Raw genomic sequence first — 19,356 nt, forward strand, 5'->3', positions numbered from 1 at the left:
CTTCCGGTAACACTTGAAGTCTACTGCTTTTGCTTCAAAATTGTAATATGAAAATGCAAATTGATTGATAATTTAAAAGGGAGTGGGCATTTTAGTTGCACACTCAAAGACAAGTTCCTTGTGAAAATGAGGTTATTGATGCAGTTTATGATTTTTTCCTCTTTAAGCACTTTTAAACAAATTGCCTTTATTTTCTGCAGGATTACATGCATCTCTGTTGTTTTAAATAAAGTTGTGTATTTGTGCGTTATGTGAATTTTTTTCACATTAGAAGAAAAAGAATATTTAATGATTCTCTTTAGAAAGGAGGTGGGATTCTCATACATTAAAGCCTATTACTATTAACTAAGGAATAACTGATAATTTACCTTTCAACAAAATATTTAGATATTGCTCACTTTTCACTTCTAGGCTCTCCAAGCAGCAAGACAACTTCTCTTACAGCAGCAAACAAGTGGATTGAAATCTCCTAAGAGCAGTGACAAACAGAGACCACTGCAGGTTAGTAAAGCACTCCTATCCTTGGGATCTTACTTTAAAAGACGTTTGTAATGATTACAGATGTGCAGACCCAGTTGTATACATACAGAAAATTATTACATTTGCATATGTAAGTAATTTTAATTCAAAAAGAGAACTCATTTCATCTTCTTGAAAGAGAAAAAATAATCTATTAGCATAGATTTCAAAAGTTTACAAGGTCACTTTTTGGACAAGTTGTGTAGGGACATTTGGTATACATAGGCATTAGGAGTTTTGTATAAAACTCCCTTGTGGGATTTTAATGAAATTTTATTCACAAACAGGTTAAAATGTGAAATGTCTTCCTTAAAAGCAAAGTTATAGTAAAATGGTAGGGAAGAAACAAAGCAGTCTTAGACAACCCTTTTGCAGTTGTATCCAAGTGACAAATGCAGAAAACCTCCAGGGTTGCCAAAAAAACTGTTTGAGTTTGCCAAGGAGTTATTGCTGTTGCCACAGTTATAAAAACACATTCTGGAGTTTGTTGTCCTTATTCACTATGTTTGTCCTGTGAAACTGATAGTATGTATGTCTCTTAAAGTAACTTTTTGTTACATAATACAACCATTGTTTTATATAGCTTTAACCAAAATATATAGGACATTAGGGGAAAGAAACATTTTTATAGGGTACTTTTTAAATGTTTGGAAGGTAGAATCTGGAATTGTATAAAACATTATTCAAAATGTTTATCAGTTCTGTTGAAAGATAAGCAATGCTTCCTTTTTGAATCATGTGTTATGTACACGTCTAATAAGACAAGCTTAGTTTTTTTTAAAAAGTCAGCATCTTTCTTATTGCTTTATTTTAACAAAACAATCTTGAAAAAAAAATTTTTATGGCCTAGGTTTCTGTTTTCATTTTCAGGTGTACTCTCAGATGCTAGTAACTAAGTCTTACATGGTGCCCTACTGAAACTTAGTTTGTGTAACAGAATTATTGGCTACTGATCTACACAATCCAGAAGCTACTCATTACCTAAAAACTGAATTGAATGCATAGTCCCTAGGCAAATATGAGATGAGAATATATATTCTTGGGAACAAACCCATTTTTGTGGGGTGGATGGGAAGAAGGGGTCCTGGGGATAGGGGATGTGACGTACCGATGTCTGCCATGATTGCAAATGAAAGTTATATTGAATCAGCCTAAGTTTAAGATTCATTTTAATTTTTTTCTTTTTTAAAATAAATTTCACATTCTTTGTTTTAACTAGTCAGTAATTCTGTAGTGACAAACTTTCCTCACTGTCATATCCCTGCCCGAGTAATAACAAGTGATAACGGTGGTTGGAGTATTTCCATTGAATCATCTGATTCCATGAGAGCCTCTCCATACATTTACATGACAGAGAGAAATTTGCATAGAAGTCACAGATAGCAAATGAAATGTTTATCCTCACTATGGCTTCAGGCTGGGAATTTTGCTTTCTTGTTGGTATAGCAAAGGAGATTTAGATGCTGGCAGCATAAGCCAAAGGTAGGGAAGAGTTTATTGTTTCAAATACCTGAAAAACACTGTATATTGTCCTAATTCTGTTTTTATCATATCTCATGACAAAATAGACAAAATAATAAGTTGTTCCTCTCCAAAGCTAAGTCCAGTAGAAGTTTCTTTATTGCTGGTTACCAGGGTATCTCTGGAAAGAATGGCTGGGCTTTAGCTTTTCTACTTTCCTTTTTTGTTGTATTGGAAGGCAAAAATGTGATACTTCGTTCAACTAAAATATACATAATTTTTCTTGGAAAACACACACACATATAATGTGGAAATATTAATGACTCTAAAATAAGAAATTGTTGCTCACGTACCAAATGTTGTTATATAAAAGTTTGAGCAGAACTCCTCAATTTTGTTATTTTATCACCAAAGGGTGATTAATAGTACTATAAATACCTTTTAACAATTTCAGTGGCTAACCATTACCACAAACTTCCATTGTGTCACTTACATTTAGCGTTTTGTGACTCATATTATTATGAATACATATCCATTGTGCATATTATAAAACTGTAGCATTTTATTATTATTTTGTAATTTTAGTGGGCTCTAATGCCAAAATGTCATAGGAATGAAAAGTTGGTTGGTTTTTATGAATAAGAATTTAGAAATAATGAATGAAGACTTATTTGTTCACCAAAATGTACACTGCAATTAATATGAGTCTACAGTCTTAGTGTTTCATAGTACTTGATAAGCTTAGCAACTGGAAACATGCTGGGATTGTATTGAAAATCTAATAACAACCTGATAGCATTTTATACGAGCTTACACATGTCGTCAAAGGGGGATATTAGGTAATGCTTATCTTTGCATCTGCAAATACTATTTAACGTGAGTTGCACTATTTGCCACTTATGTTAAAGAAAAGGGTAGAATATCTTTGTTAAAAATTTTAACCATTTAATATGAAAGTAACACTTAACTTCTATGATTCTCTCACAGCCGACTTCTTTTTCTACTTACCTAAGAGTTTAACCAACCTTTCATAATAGAGTTGGTGTAGATTATCTTTTAGAATTAAAAAAAGATAATTGAAAATGTTTCAAAAAGCTATACCTGCAAGGCAAAGTATTTGGTGTTAATAGATCATGGTGGCTTGTACTTTATCAGGCATAACGTATTTTTAGAAGACCAAAAGAGATACTATGTGGTTTTCATTTTAAAATATAGTTTTGATGGAGAACTATTTTATAACATTTGAAAGAAAATACAGATTTTCTTAAAAATCTGTTTTAATGGCTCAAGTCACAAGAACAATATTCAGTTGCTTTGTTATATTCAACTGAATTTCTTTTAAATGTTTAAAAGTGGTGGCCAGATTTGAGGTGTGACATGGTAGAGAGAATATTTCTAGCAGACTAGTATTTATCTTTTCAGGTACTTTTCATTTACACTTTTTCAGGTTCTTGTACTACAGATAGCTTAGATAGTAGCATATCTAGTGCAAAATGGAAAGAAGAAAATCACATCTGACAAGCTCAAGTACCGATTGTAGTAGTGATTTCACTTTCATGTATAGATATCTGAATATATCTTTGAAACTTGTTTACATATTCTATTCATTACATGAAGCACCAATTGAATAGGTCCAATCAGTAGGTACATTGATTAATGACATATTGATGAATAATATATAAAGATTGTGATGCAAATGGGAGCTGATATTAAACTAAGCGTTACTAGATGTTCCTTCTTTACGTTACTGTGTATCCCAGAAAAACATAACTAATAATAACAGCTGAAGACAGCCTCTCATTTTAGTTTGTTTTATTTATCTGTATCTACTCCTGGCACTTCTAGACTTGATATACCCATAGCGTTCAGTAATGAGAAAAGTTAGCCAAAGAGAATATGTAATGCTTTCAATTTCATGAAACTAATTTCCAGATTATTAAAAAGAGTAAGTTCACACACACATATGTACACACACACACACAAATACATTTGCATACACATACATGCACACTTCCATAATCTGTAATTTTAAAACTTTTTGTAAAATACATTATCAATTTTCTAGCCTGTGACAAATCTACTTAATTTAGTTTAGGTATGAAAATTGGTCGCATTATTGTTCTTGTTACATTTACAGCCATGAGACAGACTTGTGGTTCTTCAACAGCTGTGCAGAGCAGAGACGTAAATTTAAGGTAAATGCCATTGCTTTGCTATCTTAGATGAATATTAGTATATAGCGTTGTAATCACTTCCTTCGTTGTAGGTTAATATCTTATATAAGGTTCTCTTTTCCAATAGGTAATTATTTTTTTTTTATAATTCTGTTTTAAATAGTTCGAGAATGGAATAGTAAAAAGCAAAAGTGAATTAAACCTAGGGGTCTTATTCTGACTCTGCCACAAACTAGTTATATAAGCTTGAGGAAGTCACTCACATCTTTAAAATAAAGACATTGGGATACCTGATGGACAAAATATAATATTCTGTGGTTAAAAATTTATTTCACTTTTTTTTTTTTTGAACTAAGTGATAGGCGTCGTAATGTTTCAGGAAAAGCTGTATCTTGGATGTTAGCTTATGCATTAAGGATTATGTTTGCCTATTCGTTTGTTTTCAGTTACAAAGCACTTTATTAACATACCATAGCCAAAAATAATGCTTTGGAATCAAAATAGCAAATCCCATATGTTTGAAAACCATGGTGCAAGTATCATTTTATATAACATCTAAGGAAGTTTTGTTTAATGCCTTGAAATAATTTTATAAATTGCTTTTAGGGAAAATCTAAGCTACACAAGGAGTTATTTTACCATGTATTTATTTAATAAACTACATTAAAATATGTTGTGATATAATACAATTTAACAAATTTCTACCATCCTCTACTTCACTCCAAATTGTTAAAATTAGCATTGTCCAACAAAACAAGAAATTCTGCAGTAAACTAATCAGCATTTCTAAAATTTCATGTTCCAGGGAAAAAAATCAAAAATAAAGTATAAAATGTATAAATAATGAAATATTTATCCTGGGTTAAAATACTAACTCTGTGGGTAATAGAATTGGACACTGATAAATATGTTTTAGGAAATTATTAAAGTCCATTCATGCAGTGGTAAAGAATGAAATTGAATATTTCCTTTTCAACATTAATATTTGATTTCTAGTTATAAGAATTAGAGAGAAACTAAAACACATTTTGTTCCAAATACTGAAAGCAACATAAGCAAGAAATCTGCAATATGGGTTTGAGTAGGGCAATCTACTGTGATGCAGAAAACTTAGAAAGAATTTTTTTTTTTTTGCGGTACGCGGGCCTCTCACTGTTGTGGCCTCTCCCGTTGCGGAGCACAGGCTCCGGACGTGCAGGCTCAGCGGCCATGGCTCACGGGTCCAGCCGCTCCGCGGCATGTGGGATCCTTCCAGACCGGGGCACGAACCTGTGTCCCCTGCATCGGCAGGCGGACTCTCAACCACTGCGCCACCAGGGAAGCCCAGAAAGAATTTTTAAAAGTTGTTTTTTGCTATCTATATTTGCTGTATATCAGAAAAATAAGCAGTATTATATTTTTATATCATAAATTTTAAAAAGAGCTTAATTTAAAAACTACTAAAAAGGACAGACTATGCCTTGTGTGGTCCTCATTTTCCCATTCCAGTAAAGAACATTTCTTAAAAGGCAGCGTGAAATAGACAGTCTTGTAGGAATGTTACAGAATAAAATCATTCTTAAAATACTATGATGTTGCCACCTGCAGCCAGATGCACAGGGCTGACACCCTGTGGAGGAGGGTCTGGGACATCCAGTCCATCGCTGCTAAGTGTGCTGCGTGGAAAACTTGTGAACGATCCACTCATGGCATGGAGGACAAAGAACATATGTTTTGGGGTCTGAAGCCTATCTTTGCCCTCAATTAGTAGAACCTTGGGTAGAGTAACTTGATCTCTTGAAGCCTGTTTCCTTATCTCTAAAATAGGAATAAGGATACCCACCTTGCCAGATTGTTGTGAAGACTAAAAAGAGTACTATATAAAGGGACTAGCATGAATCCTTGCACTTATAATAAATTAATAAATAATTTCTGTTACGTTCAGCTCCAGGAAATTTATAATTAATCCAAGGCTATGATAAATATTCTATAATATGTTACCTTCTACTTGGTCATAATTGTCACAATTCACTATTCACTCTGATATGAAGTGTGCCTAATTTATGAGAAAGCAACAGTGAGTGTTTTAGGTACTACTAGAGTATGTCCCCCTGTTATAGGCCTCCACACCATGTATGTGTCACACTTGCCACATATAAGCTTATAATGTTTGTCTTCCCTGCTAGACTGTGAGCTCTATGACAGCAGGGATCATGCATGTCCTACTCATCTTCCAGTGCCTGACACAGTGCCTGGTGAATAATAGAGCTCAGTAAATACCTGCTGGAACAATGAATGAGGGGCAGATTGTGTTGAGTGGAGAGTGTGAGGAAGTTGGAGGGGGGAAAAGCTTCATTCATTCAGTGAAAACTGAGTATTTATGTGTAATATCCTCAGGGACTTATGATTTGGTTGAGGAGATAGTAATACTTGCACACAAATATCAGGGCATAGTGGATGTGCTATGGGAATCAGAAAAGCAGAAAGTGCTATAAGTATTTTACCTTATTTTACTGAGTATAGTTGACTTACAATATCGTATTAGTTTCAGATGTGCAAAATAGTAATTTGATTTTTTTTATAGATTACACACCCTACAAAGTTATTTTATAAAGTATTGACAGTATTCTCTGTGCTGTGCATTACATGCTTGTAACTTACTTACTTTATAACTGGTGGTTTGTACCACTTAATCCCAGTCACCTCTTTTAGCCTTTGTCCTACCCCTCTTCCCTCCGGTAACCACTAGTTTGTTCTCTGTACCTGTGAGGCTGTTGTGTTATATTTATCTGTTTTGTTTTTTAGATTTCACATGTAAGTGAAAATATACAGTACTTGTCTTTCTCTTCTGACTTATTTCACTAAGTGTAATACCCTCCAGGTCCATCCATGTTGTCCCACATGGCAAGATTTCATTCTCTTTATGGCTAATATAATCACATCTTCTTGATCTGTTCATCTATCAATGGACACTTAGGTTGTTTCCATAGCTTGGCTATTATAAATAATGCTGCTATGAACATTGTGGTGCATATAACCTTTTGAATTCATGTTTTCTTTCTTTTTTTTTTCTTTTGGATAAATACCCAGGAATGGAATTGCTGAATTGTGTGGTAGTTCTATTTTTTATTTTATTTTATTTATTTTTTTTTTTTTCGGTACGCGGGCCTCTCACCGCTGCGGCCTCTCCCGTTGTGGAGCACAGGCTCCGGACACGCAGGCCCAGCGGCCACGGCTCACGGGCCCAGCCGCTCCACAGCACGCGGGATCCTCCCGGACCGGGGCACGAACCCACGCCCCCTGCATCGGCAGGCGGACTCTCAACCACTGCGCCACCAGGGAAGCCCTCTATTTTTAATTTTTTGAGGAGCCTCCATCCTATTCTCCATAGTGGCTGCCCTGATTTACATTCCCACTGACAGTGTATGAGGATTGCCTTTTCTCCACATCCTCACCAACACTTACTATTTCTTGTCTTCTTGATAACCATTCTGACAAGTGTAAGGTGACATCTCATTGTGGTTTTGATTTTCATTTTCCTGATGATTAGTGATGTTGACTCTATACGCATTTTAAAAAGAAAATTATTAATTCAGGTTCAAGTGATCAGGGAAGGCTTTGTGGAGAGGTAGCATTTATGTTAGGCTTAAAGAAAGGGAATTTGGTAGATAGAGAAAGTAAAGGACAATTTTTGATAGAGACATTTTCAAAAGATGTCATCAAAGATGTAGAGATGGGAAATGGTGAGGTCTGGTTAGGCAAGAGTAAGTAGTTTGTTTTGACCAGCATAGAGATGTCACGCTAAAGGAATAACGAATGTATTGGAGGGCTAGAAGTGTACATAGCCAGTTGTATACAGCCTGAAATGTCAAGCTAATGAGTCTGTACTTTATGATTTAGGCAGCAGAGGTTGTTCAAGGTTTTTGATGAGGAAGTGACACAGTGAAAGCAGTGTATTGTGGAGATCTAGTCAACAGTGGTGCACCTGGAGGATGCTTTGGGGGAAGGGAGTTGTGAGAGATCTGGAATAAGGTAATCTTTAAAAAATTTTTGAGGCTGGCATTTCATGAATTGAGCTTTAGAAATGTTGAGTTTGAGGTGATGGCATGAAAGTAAATGGAATTAGCAAGCTTTTAGAAAATTAGAGTTTGACAGAGAGGTCAGAGTTAGAGACAAATATTTGTGAAATAATCCAGAAGTGATGGATGAATCCACGAAAGTGGAGGAGATTTCTGAGAAAGATAATCTAAAGAGGAGCTCACTAACATCGACAATTTTTAAAGCAAGAGGAAAAAGAAGCAGAAGAAATTAAAGAGGGGAAAAGAAGAATCAAATTAGCTTTTACTCTATTCAATAAGGTCAAGGAAAGGGAGAGTTTTTACAACACAGAGCTTGTCAACCACATCAAACAGTGACCATGAGGATGAGCATTTTCATACATGCACTGTTGAACTGCAACACTGATCATTTCTAACCCTCCTCTTTTTTTATCATTTGCTAATAACTCAAGATTTGCAATACTAATATTATCAGTAATGAATGGAAAAAAACTTACTTTAATATAAATGTTAAATAGAAGGTAGATAATAAATGTACTTTTACTTCCCTGATCGCTGTGTTTCCAATCATATAAGCAAATGTGTATTGCATATATAGTACTGAGTTCCCACAAATTAAATCTGGGAGAAAACTGCTTTCTAGGAGGTCACATTTTCTCTTTTCTTAGCTACCCAAGCCCTTGCCTCTTCCTGTAATCCATTAGGATTTTAAGTATATATTCCCTTGACTTCTCTTCCTTAACTAAAGGAAGAGCAAGAAAGAAATAGAACATTAATATTGTTAAGGGAGCTCTCCATAGGATTTAAGACTTAGGCTGTGAATTTTACCTTAAGATGTTTGGAGGTGTTGTACAAGCTAAATTGAATGACAAAGTGAAGAACAGTGTCAGTACATGATTAAAAACAAAAAGTGAAATTATTTTGAAATTCACTTACATTTAAGATTCATTGTGTTTCCTCTGTGGATTCTATTCATATCTATAGTCCTGCATTCTCCATTTCTACTTGGTTTTCTTAAAATTTCTCTGCCACCTTCCCCTTTTCCACTGTAGTTTTTCTTCCTTTGCCATTCCGTTCTTTCCTCTCATCATGTAATCGTTTCCATTTAACTTAATCTCTGTCCCTTCAGGCCCCATACTGAGAAAAGAATAACTTTAAGTGCCTTAATTATTTAATTCTATCTTGAACCTATCATTTTACTAACAAAATAGTAAAACTATGTGACTTCTTAAAATCCAGTATCCAATATTTTAGTTCTGAGCTTGCCCCAAGAATAGTTTCTTTTATGCTATTTTAAATTGTAGTTTTAGTATGCAAGCAGCTTTACCCTTGAATATCTCAGATACTTAGGAGGACCTGAAGCATTTCATGTATTGCGAGAAATCTCCTGTTACTGATGACATGTATAGGTGGCTCTTTCAAAGTCAGCCATCAGAATGGTTTTATCCTTCCTTCCTTAAATCCTTTTGCCAGACTTCCCAGAAAACTTAGTAAGAAATTCAAACTAGAATTGCTTGGGATGGTTGTATGAAATGGCAGTTTTCCTAAACAGATCTTAGGGTGTGCATGATAATTTTAATAACGGTGAATTTGGAAGCACGGCATTTGAAATGATCAAACAAAAGTGTAATGAATTGTTCTTTCAAAAATATTTGTCACTGTACCTTACTATGAAAAGCATATAAGCTCATTATAAGAATCTAATACGATTTTTAAGTTAAATTATGGTTGGTCACTAAGTTATTTTTCCCAAAGGCACTTAATAAATGTTAATAAATTGCTATAGTGTAGTAGATATTTTAAGATGAAAATTGTGTTCTCTGATTAGATGAGGATGAAACCACTCATGAGAATTCTAGTAGACCCTTGACATTCACAGGGTATGCAGCCTGAGATCTTCATGAACCCTCAAATTCAAGAAATTTCCAGTTCAAAAACACGAGAGGTCTGTGCAGTCTTTCTTCCAAAGACTGTCCTTACTCTGAATCAAATTACCATCGTCACGTGCAGAGTGTAACACAAGTTAACTTTCAGTAAAATTTACCTCTTGATTAATGTCAGGTTTTTTTTCAATGAAACAGTTTTTTTCACATCACAGGTTTTTCTACATCAGTGAGAACAGGTAGAGAACAGCAAAGCTATATTTATGATGGAAGGATCCACAGGGGTGGAGGAGTTAGGTTGTGTGTGTGGGAGTCAGCATTCTAAAGACTAGGTCAGCCCCCCCAGCATGCTTGATTTAGTTTCATGGCTTGACAAATTCCACAGGTGTAATGTCTTGGAACTTTGGGGTAATTGGAAAATAATCAGACCAATCCTCAACATCTGTGAATTTTAGGATCTTGCAATCTAGCATCAATGAGGAAAATCTAAAGTGAACAAACAAGTTCCCCGTACTTTCTCTGCTGATATCTTATTTGAAGAATTGAGAGAGGCACTCAAGATTAATGTTAATATTTTCATCCTTCTTACGTGTAAATATCCAATAACATCAGTAGATAATCTGGGCTACTCCTTCACAGTAAAAGTTGCCTGGGACGGTTTTGAAATGCATGGGGGAAGGCTGTGTCTTGGGTATGAAGAGACCCCCATAGAAGTTCAGTAATGAGTAGAGGCTTTATTTTAGTAACCATTGACTGTCGACTGGTTTGGCCCCGACATTCTGAGCTTGGTATTTTATCCCTCAAATTAGGGAGCCTCTGCTTAGATTCAGTTCACAGTTGAAGGTCTTGAATCACATCCAGCTTGGCTAAAAGTATTTGGTGGTTATTTAAAAAAGAAAGGATTTGTTTGATCATGCCGATTTTTGTAGTTCTATCATCATAAGCATAAAACCTGCAGGACCTAGTAGTTAAGCATCTTGATAACACAAAACAAACAGACAATTCCTTTGCACAGCATATAAATTCTTAACACTTCTAATGCTAACACTTGCATTGCTGTAAAAGCTGCCACTTTGATATCTTCTACTGCTAGTGCTACTGCACATTCTCAAGTGACAAACCAAGGAACACATTGAACATTATGATGTGCTGACATGAGGAAAATTTGTTGTCTCACAGAAAAACTGGAGTAAATTCTTCAATAAAATATCCTTGTAAAAACAAACAAAAAACCTCAAAGGAGAAAATCATTCTCTCTATTCCACCTTCTTCCCATAGAACCAAGCATGTAATAGACATTTTTGTTTTATAAATTTATTTATTTATTATTATTATTTTTTTGGCTCTGTTGGGTCTTTGTTGCTGTGCACAGGCTTTCTCTAGTTGCGGCGAGCGGGGGCTACTCTTCATTCCGGTGCACAGGTTTCTCATTGCCGTGGCTTCTCCTGTTGCAGAGCGTGGGCTCTAGGCACGTGAGCTTCAGTAGTTGTGGCGCATGGGCTTAATTGCTCTGTGGCATGTGGGATCTTCCTGGGCCAGAGATCGAAGCTGTGTCCCCTGTATTGGCAGGCGGATTCTTAACCACTGAGCCACCAGGGAAGCCCCTAGACATTTAAAACATATTCATTAGTGATTAAAATACGTTTAGAGTTCTAGTTTCTCAAAAACGTGGGCATCGTTTAAACTTTTTCTTTTATTCCAGGAGAATTTATTTCCCTTAATCAATAACCATCGCCACTCCCCTACATAGTCTTAGAGTTCACTTAGGCTAATGGTAGTTTTCAAATCTAAAAAATTACTTGAAAATCTTTTAAAAATGGAGAATCTTGGGTTCATCCAAGAATATTGAGTTAAAATTTGAGGGGATGGGATCTTAGAAAATCAAAATATTTTAAACTCTCCCAGGAGATTCTAATGCAGCTGGTCTATAGTATGTAGGAACCCTGCAACCCTTCTGCAACAGGAAAGTGGTTCCCCGTAATAAAAAGTACTGCGTCTGAGACCTAAATAGACATTTCTCCAAAGAAGATATACAGAGTGCCAACAAACACATGAAAGAATGCTCAACATCACTAATCATGAGAGAAATGCAAATCAAAACTACAATGAGATATCATCTCACACCAGTCAGAATGGCCATCATCAAAAAATCTAGAAACAATAAATGCTGGAGAGGGTGTGGAGAAAAGGGAACCCTCTTACACTGTTGGTGGGAATGTAAATTGATACAGCCACTGTGGAGAACAGTATGGAGGTTCCTTAAAAAGCTACAAATAGAACTACCATATGACCCAGCAATCCCACTACTGGGCATATACCCTGAGAAAACCATAATTCAAAAAGAGTCATGTACCAAAATGTTCATTGCAGCTCTATTTACAATAGCCCAGAGATGGAAACAACCTAAGTGTCCATCATCGGATGAATGGATAAAGAAGATGTGGCACATATATACAATGGAATATTACTCAGCCATAAAAAGAGACGAAATTGAGCTATTTGTAATGAGGTGGATAGACCTAGAGTCTGTCATACAGAGTGAAGTAAGTCAGAAAGAGAGAGACAAATACCGTATGCTAACACATATATATGGAATTTAAGAAAAAAATGTCATGAAAAACCTAGGGGTGAAACAGGAATAAAGACACAGACTTACTAGAGAATGGACTTGAGGCTATGGGGAGGGGGAAGGGTAAACGGTGACAAAGCGATAAAGAGGCATGGACATATATACACTACCAAACGTAAGGTAGCTAGCTGGTGGGAAGCAGCCGCATAGCACAGGGAGATCAGCTCGGTGCTTTGTGACCGCCTGGAGGGGTGGGATAGGGAGGGTGGGAGGGAGGGAGACGCAAGCGGGAGGAGATATGGGAATATGTGTATATATATAACTGATTCATTTTGTTGTGAAGCTGAAACTGACATACCATTGTAAAGCAATTATACTCCAATAAAGATGTTAAAAAAAAAAAAAAAAAGTACTGCGTCTGAATTCTTATTAATATACTGTCATTTTTCCTCTCAGGGACTCAGTTTTCCAACCTACACAATTAAATGGCTGTAAACTAGTGATATCTCAGTTTCCTTCCAGACTCAGCAGTCTTTTAATCTCAGTCCTGTGTTTTGTTCTGTTTGTTTGTTTATATATGTCTTTAAATCTGAGCTAACTAAAAAGGTCCCTGAGCGGGTTTCTTGGGATACCTCTCTCTGTTCATTCTTTCCAGGGGCATTTCCAACAACATTGTGAGAATTTTATTTTTACTATCCTTAGTTCTCATGTAAAATTATAAGATCTTATCTTTGACTTTTAAAAAAATAATATCTGCTTTCTAAAGTCCTCAGTATATGTCTGCTATGCCCAATTGGCCTTCCTTTAGGAGTTAGAAACCTTAAGGAAAAGAAACTCATTGTCTTCAAGGATAGCTGTCCCGTGCAGTGGTCCTGCATGCTGATCTCATTGTCCACAACCCAGTTTTTACAAATTATATGAGCAGCAGTGTCAAACTACTTATGGTTCCTCCAAAATTGCTTCATGTCTCCATACAGGTGACCTTGCCCTTCTCTTTTGTCAGTATGCCCTTCTCTGCCTTTCCATCTGGGAAACTTCTGTGAAGCTTTTAAATCATCACTGTCAGGTACTCTATGAAGCCCCCTTTGAAACCCTCACCTGCCACACACACACAGTGTAGAATTAATTATTCCTATCTACGTATTATTTCTATGTCTTAGGTATACTTCTGTTCTTGCATGTATCACACTGAATCATATTTACTATAAGTTCCTTGAAGGCCAGAACTATCTCATTCATCTTCACATTTCCAGTGTCTGGTACATAGTATGTTGTGGTTTTTGTTTGTTTGTTTGTTTGATTTTTTTTGGCCGCACTGGGTCTTCGTTGTTGCACGCAGGCTTTTCTCTAGTTGTGGCGAGCGGGGGCTACTCCTCCTTGCGGTGCGCGGGCTTCTCATTGTGGTGGCTTCTCTTGTTGTGGAGCACGGGCTCTAGGCACGTGGGCTCAGCAGTTGTGGCACACTGGCTTAGTTGCTCCGCGGCATGTGGGATCTTCCCGGACCAGGGCTCGAACCCATGTCCCCTGCATTGGCAAGCAGGTTCTCAACCACTGCGCCACCAGAGAAGCCCCATGGTACATTTTGCATAAATGTGTGGAGTCCATAGGCAAGTGCTAGTCTATAGCCCTATCAAATTCCCCCTTTCTCCTAGGCTCGAGGTGTGTTTTTTTCAGTTGCCTACTGGGGCATCTCAACCCAGATCAACTTGTCTCAGACTGAAATTATTTCTCTCTCCCCACACTTGTTTTTGTTAACTTTTTCTGAATTCTGTTCTACAGTCTCCAGCTGTAAACCCTTTTAATTTGATTGGGCCATATTCCTCTGCCGTAATGTGAAAATCACTCTGTTTTTCAACCTCTCAGCATGGCACAAAAGGCTATAAATTATCATACACTTGTTACTTTATAACCATGATTTAATCCTCACTGCTTACTGAACGTGCTGTTTATTCATTTATTCATTCATTCACAAATGTTTGTAGTTCACTTCTTATATACTAGGCACTCTGCGTGGCATCATGAACTATTGGAAGTTGGACACCTATTTGCCTTTGTTCCTGTTTCTCCATCTGTTTAGAATGTCAGCCCCACACCATCTTATCTGGTTGCCAAACCTTTACACACACCTCAAGATCCTATTCCCTTGAGTCTTCTGACTCTTCACAGAGAAATAATCCCTCACTTACATATATTTTCAGAACCTGTACCATACTTTTTTATTATTCTACATGTATTAGTTACAAAGGTAGATTATACCATATTTTATTAAAGTTATTTGACTACTTCTCTAGCTCAGTCTCAGACTCAAGCCCTTTGAGGTCAGAGATTATATTTTATTTCTAACATAATGCTTGGCACATGGTAGATGCTAAATAAATCTTTGCAGAATTGAATTGAACTAGGCCAATTGAATTGCTGTTTCTTTGTCAGAATAAGTTCAAGGTACCACTTCTTTCAACCTGATGAGACAAGTATGAAGGTATGATATTTATCAGCTTCTCTGTACTTTGTAGAAAGAAACTTGTAAGCAGACATGAATATCATTATCATATCATATCATATGAATATGAATATATCATGTCATATCATATGAATATCATTAGAAGACCAGATTCAGGCCCACCCTGCTCTCACATTACTAACACATCTTGTCTATTCTCTAGTTAGGCAGTCTGTTTATGAACAATACTCCAATTGATTCCCTTTCCCGGGTAGATAACATGTAATATACTTATTTAACAATAACAGTGAACTCTTTCTCCTTTTATCTTTACCTAAATATTTTCTTTCCTGATTCTGTCTTCTGGTTTTTGAATTGTGTATACATATAAATATTTTGCTTTCAATAAGCCCTTTACTCCTTATTTAGTCTGTTTCTTTTGAACAAGATATACTGCTTCATATAATTCTGTACTAGTCATGCTTCTAACCCCACTAAATATCAATGATACTTTTACTAGGGTACTGGAAGTGAGAAATCTACTCAATAAAATGATATTGGAAATGTACAGGACACAGATGATATATGAGGATTTCTCAAATAATATCAGGGAACTATACATTCTACATGATTTATTGGTATATAGTTTTTATGAGTTAATTTTATCTATTGCTTTAGCCATGGGGATTTTGGATATTTCCACTAAAACCCTGTCTAAATTTACTATGGAGTTTATCAGCTGCTCTGTTCAGGAATATAGATTTATTTTTCCTGTGAAACATGAACTCCATAGACAGAAAGTCCAGATTTGGCTGGTACAGCTGCTCAAGGATGACACAAAAGACCAATGTTTCTTTCAGCCTCTTGTTCTGCCCCTGTATAGCCTCTGTCTTCATGGTCACAAGAGGGCTGCCCCTTCTCCCGGTATCATGTTCATGTTCCAGGGAGAAAGAAGGGGAAGGCAAAATACAAATAAACGCAAGTCAGCTGAATAACAAGTTTTCCCAGAAGCCCCACAGAATAGCTTCTCTTTCCATTTCATTGGCCTGAACAGTATCACGTGAACACTCATTGCTTCATCTGAGTCTGTGAAGCTTATTATATTCAACCAGGCCTTTCGTCAACTTGAACAAAGTTTGGGTTCTTTTGGCAGAGAAGAAGAGAAGGATGAATTTTGAGATAGGCATCTGAACAGTGTCTGCCGACAGCAGTTTAACATAGCTGTTAGTACCTCATGGGGCCTAAGAAATCTGTGAAAAGAGATTCTGTTTAAATTAAAAAACAAACCCTTGTGTTGAGGGCTGACTTTCAATAGATTGCAGTAAGGGAGCTTCTCTGCTGTGTAGGAAACCCCAAGAAAAGAGATTTTATGACTTGAGATACTTTAGTGACAAGAAATTTTGTTTTTTGGTAAAATTTCTTCTAGGAAAATTTAGAAAGACATAAATCTGGACATTAATGTGATTAAAGGTCAGTTAGTTATAGGACTTTATTCTAAGTTTTAATATTTTAAATTAGAACTAAAATGTTATTAAAGACTCCATGTATTTTGAGTACTGGGGAAAGCACAATACCGAGTAAGCTAAGCAGAGGTAATTCTTTCCCTCCAGGAAATTGCTACTGAAGCTTGGCAGCACTGGTGAGGTACCCCAGCTGAACATACATAGGCAGTGGAACAAACACTGGAAAGTTTAGATAAATGAAGCATATGCATATTTTGCAAGTACAGAAGCAAGTGTTTTTGAAGGATAGTGAAAAAAATAGTCATAGAAGGTAAAATTTAAACAAGTTAAGGTCAGAACAATTTTTTTTTCACTTGGCTATTACATATTGCTGGAAACTTTAAAAGAAAGTTCTCACTTTCCTTCCAGCTATAGTGAAGATAAGAGTTGTATTCCATACTTTTTTCTATATTTCCTGCAGTAATCTGGATTGTAAGAAACTACACTAGAAAAATAGGTACTACCAAGGAAACCCTTCTTGCTCTCCCTCACTTCCATCCCTACGGACCCACATGAGTTCCTGCTGTGTTCCAAGTGCCAGGTACCTTGCCCATGATTGGTCATTTTATCTCCATGGAAACCCCAGAATTGGTCAGTACTATTCCTGTTTTACCTGTGAGGATCAGAGAGCCAGAAGCGTTCAGTAACTTTCCCAAGGAGCCAGGGCAGAATGTCAGATGTGTCTTGTTACCAGAACATTTTTTTCCCACCATCCTTTATGTTTGAAATGAATGAATCATTTCTTCAGGAATTCTCAACTTCAGGACAGGCAGGAGGACAGAACAGGCAGACATTCCTCATTCTGTGAAGGCTGCCTGTCTGGTGGAAGGCTCACCATTCTGGGGAGTAAGAATGGGAAGTCCTTGTGCTGTGTGTGATTCTGCCCAACCAAACCAGGATTATTCTTGTGAGTGTTTGTCATCACTTCATCCAGGACTCCATGAGAATAAGAATTAATCATTGGTTTGCATCTGAGATACTGTAAATGCATAATGATTTTTAATAATCTCACCTTCTCTAATAGGTCCTGCATGCTTTCTGGTAATTATCCAGAATGAAATTAAAATGAAGTAGAGTCCATCCTCTTCTTAAAGTGTGTGATTTATGGAATTAGTGCAATTGGATTTTATCTTGCAAACAAAAGAAATAGTATAATGAACTTTTCTTGAGAGAAATACATCATAAATTTAAGAAGCAAAGAAAGTAAGCCAAATAATCCTGTTATTTTTGTTCTCTGTAGTAAAATTGTGAATGTTTAAAGATGTCTAGCTATTTTTTTATCAGCTCTACCTGTATGTGGTTTCTTTTAATTTTATTTCTAACATTCATTTGCAATAGGCATTTTGCATATCATTAGACAAGGAAGATGAGACTCTAATGCCTTGTCAGTTCAGGCAGGTGTATGGTGGACTAGGTGCAAGGTAGGAGGAGGAAATAGATTGTACTTCACAGCTCATTTACCCTCTGAAGAAATATTCATTTCTCTCCCTCTCTAAATCTCTGTGTCTCCCCCTCTCTCCATCTCCCCTTCTCTCTTTTCCTTTCCCCCTCTCTTCCTCTCATATTCTCGCTTTCAGGCCCCACTTTGCAACCCCTTCTTTAAACATTAGAACATTGAAATCTGTCTATGAAATACAGAGATGCATATACATAAAGTAAAAAAGACTCAGTACTTTCTGGTTCGTGATTCCTGAGTCTTTGAGGACACCAGAACTTGTTGGAAGCAGTGTGCATGAGATATCAAGTTTCTGATGAAGGACTGTTAAATGGGTTATTCAGTGCTAAGATGTAACTTGCCATTACTAAAGGGTCAAAATAGCATTGATTAACAGTGTCATACCAAATACAAATTGCTTTAAAAGAAACATCTGTTCTGGGACTAATTGAGAGTGAGGACTACTTCTTAAGAACTACATCAGAAAGGAGTACTTAAGCAATCGATGCAGTTATGGTATCTGGCATTCCATTCAAGAATTTCCAGCACTACTGGACTAGAGCACAGGTTAGTTAATATATTTTATTCCCCGTCCCCCGACCTTTTTGCTTGCTATTCTATTCAAGGAGATATTTATTTAATAAAAAGAGAGTTCAGGAGTAATGTAGAAATAAATGGAAAAGTCTACTTTATACAATTTCGTATGAAACAAATAATTACCATGCTCCAGTGGAAAAGCTACAAGCTAAAAACAAGATAGCAGTAAGATTTCGAAACTGGTTTACAGTACTTCCATGTATTAGAATTTACATCCTCAGTCAATCAATCCATCAGAGAAACATGACTAAATGCCCTCAGTGTATTAGATACTTTGCTAAGCAGACATCAGGTACCACAGGGGATTCAAAGATGTTCCTATCCTCAGAGAGTTGGCAATCTGGCTAGATAAAAAATTCAAGATAATAACCGTTCTTCTAAGCCATTTTAAACAAAACTCAGTGGTTTAAGGTTAAAAATAAAAACCCTCTTTGACAGTTATGGCTTTTTATGGAATAAATTGCCTTTTTCTTTCCCCCTCTAAGTGTTTAGTGAATCAGCCATCACTTATAAACTGAGCAGAGTAGGGTTTTCTTCATTTTTTGTGCCTCCTGAGGCTTTGTTTGTGGTTCTTTAAAATTTGTTTAGGACTGCGTTCCAGAGTCTAAGGGATACTGAAGCATGGAAACGAGTCTAAGGATAACAAGTAATATGATAGAGATGGTTAAAGGGAAAATGGGAGAGCCGATCACAAAGGGAGTTTACCCAGATCGAAAAGAAGAAAAGGGAGAAAAAAGTA

At 36.4% G+C, this 19,356-nt stretch overlaps 1 protein-coding gene across 9 annotated transcripts in view; it reads left to right on the forward strand.

The window, feature by feature from the left end:
* Window positions 1-19,356, forward strand: part of FOXP2 (forkhead box P2) — a 531,560-nt gene that overhangs the window by 379,028 nt on the left and 133,176 nt on the right. For 7 of the 9 annotated variants that reach the window (XM_082846483.1, XM_082846480.1, XM_082846485.1 and 4 more), the window contains one exon: window positions 412-501. In XM_082846483.1, the coding sequence (XP_082702609.1) occupies window positions 412-501 (90 nt within the window). Of the gene's footprint in view, window positions 1-411; window positions 502-4,117; window positions 4,176-19,356 lie in introns of all 9 variants that reach the window. The other 2 variants (XM_082846487.1, XM_082846488.1) reach the window with 1 other exon arrangement.

This window comes from Leucopleurus acutus, assembly GCF_964270905.1.
Source record: "Leucopleurus acutus genome assembly, chromosome: 9".
NCBI lineage: Eukaryota > Metazoa > Chordata > Mammalia > Artiodactyla > Delphinidae > Leucopleurus > Leucopleurus acutus.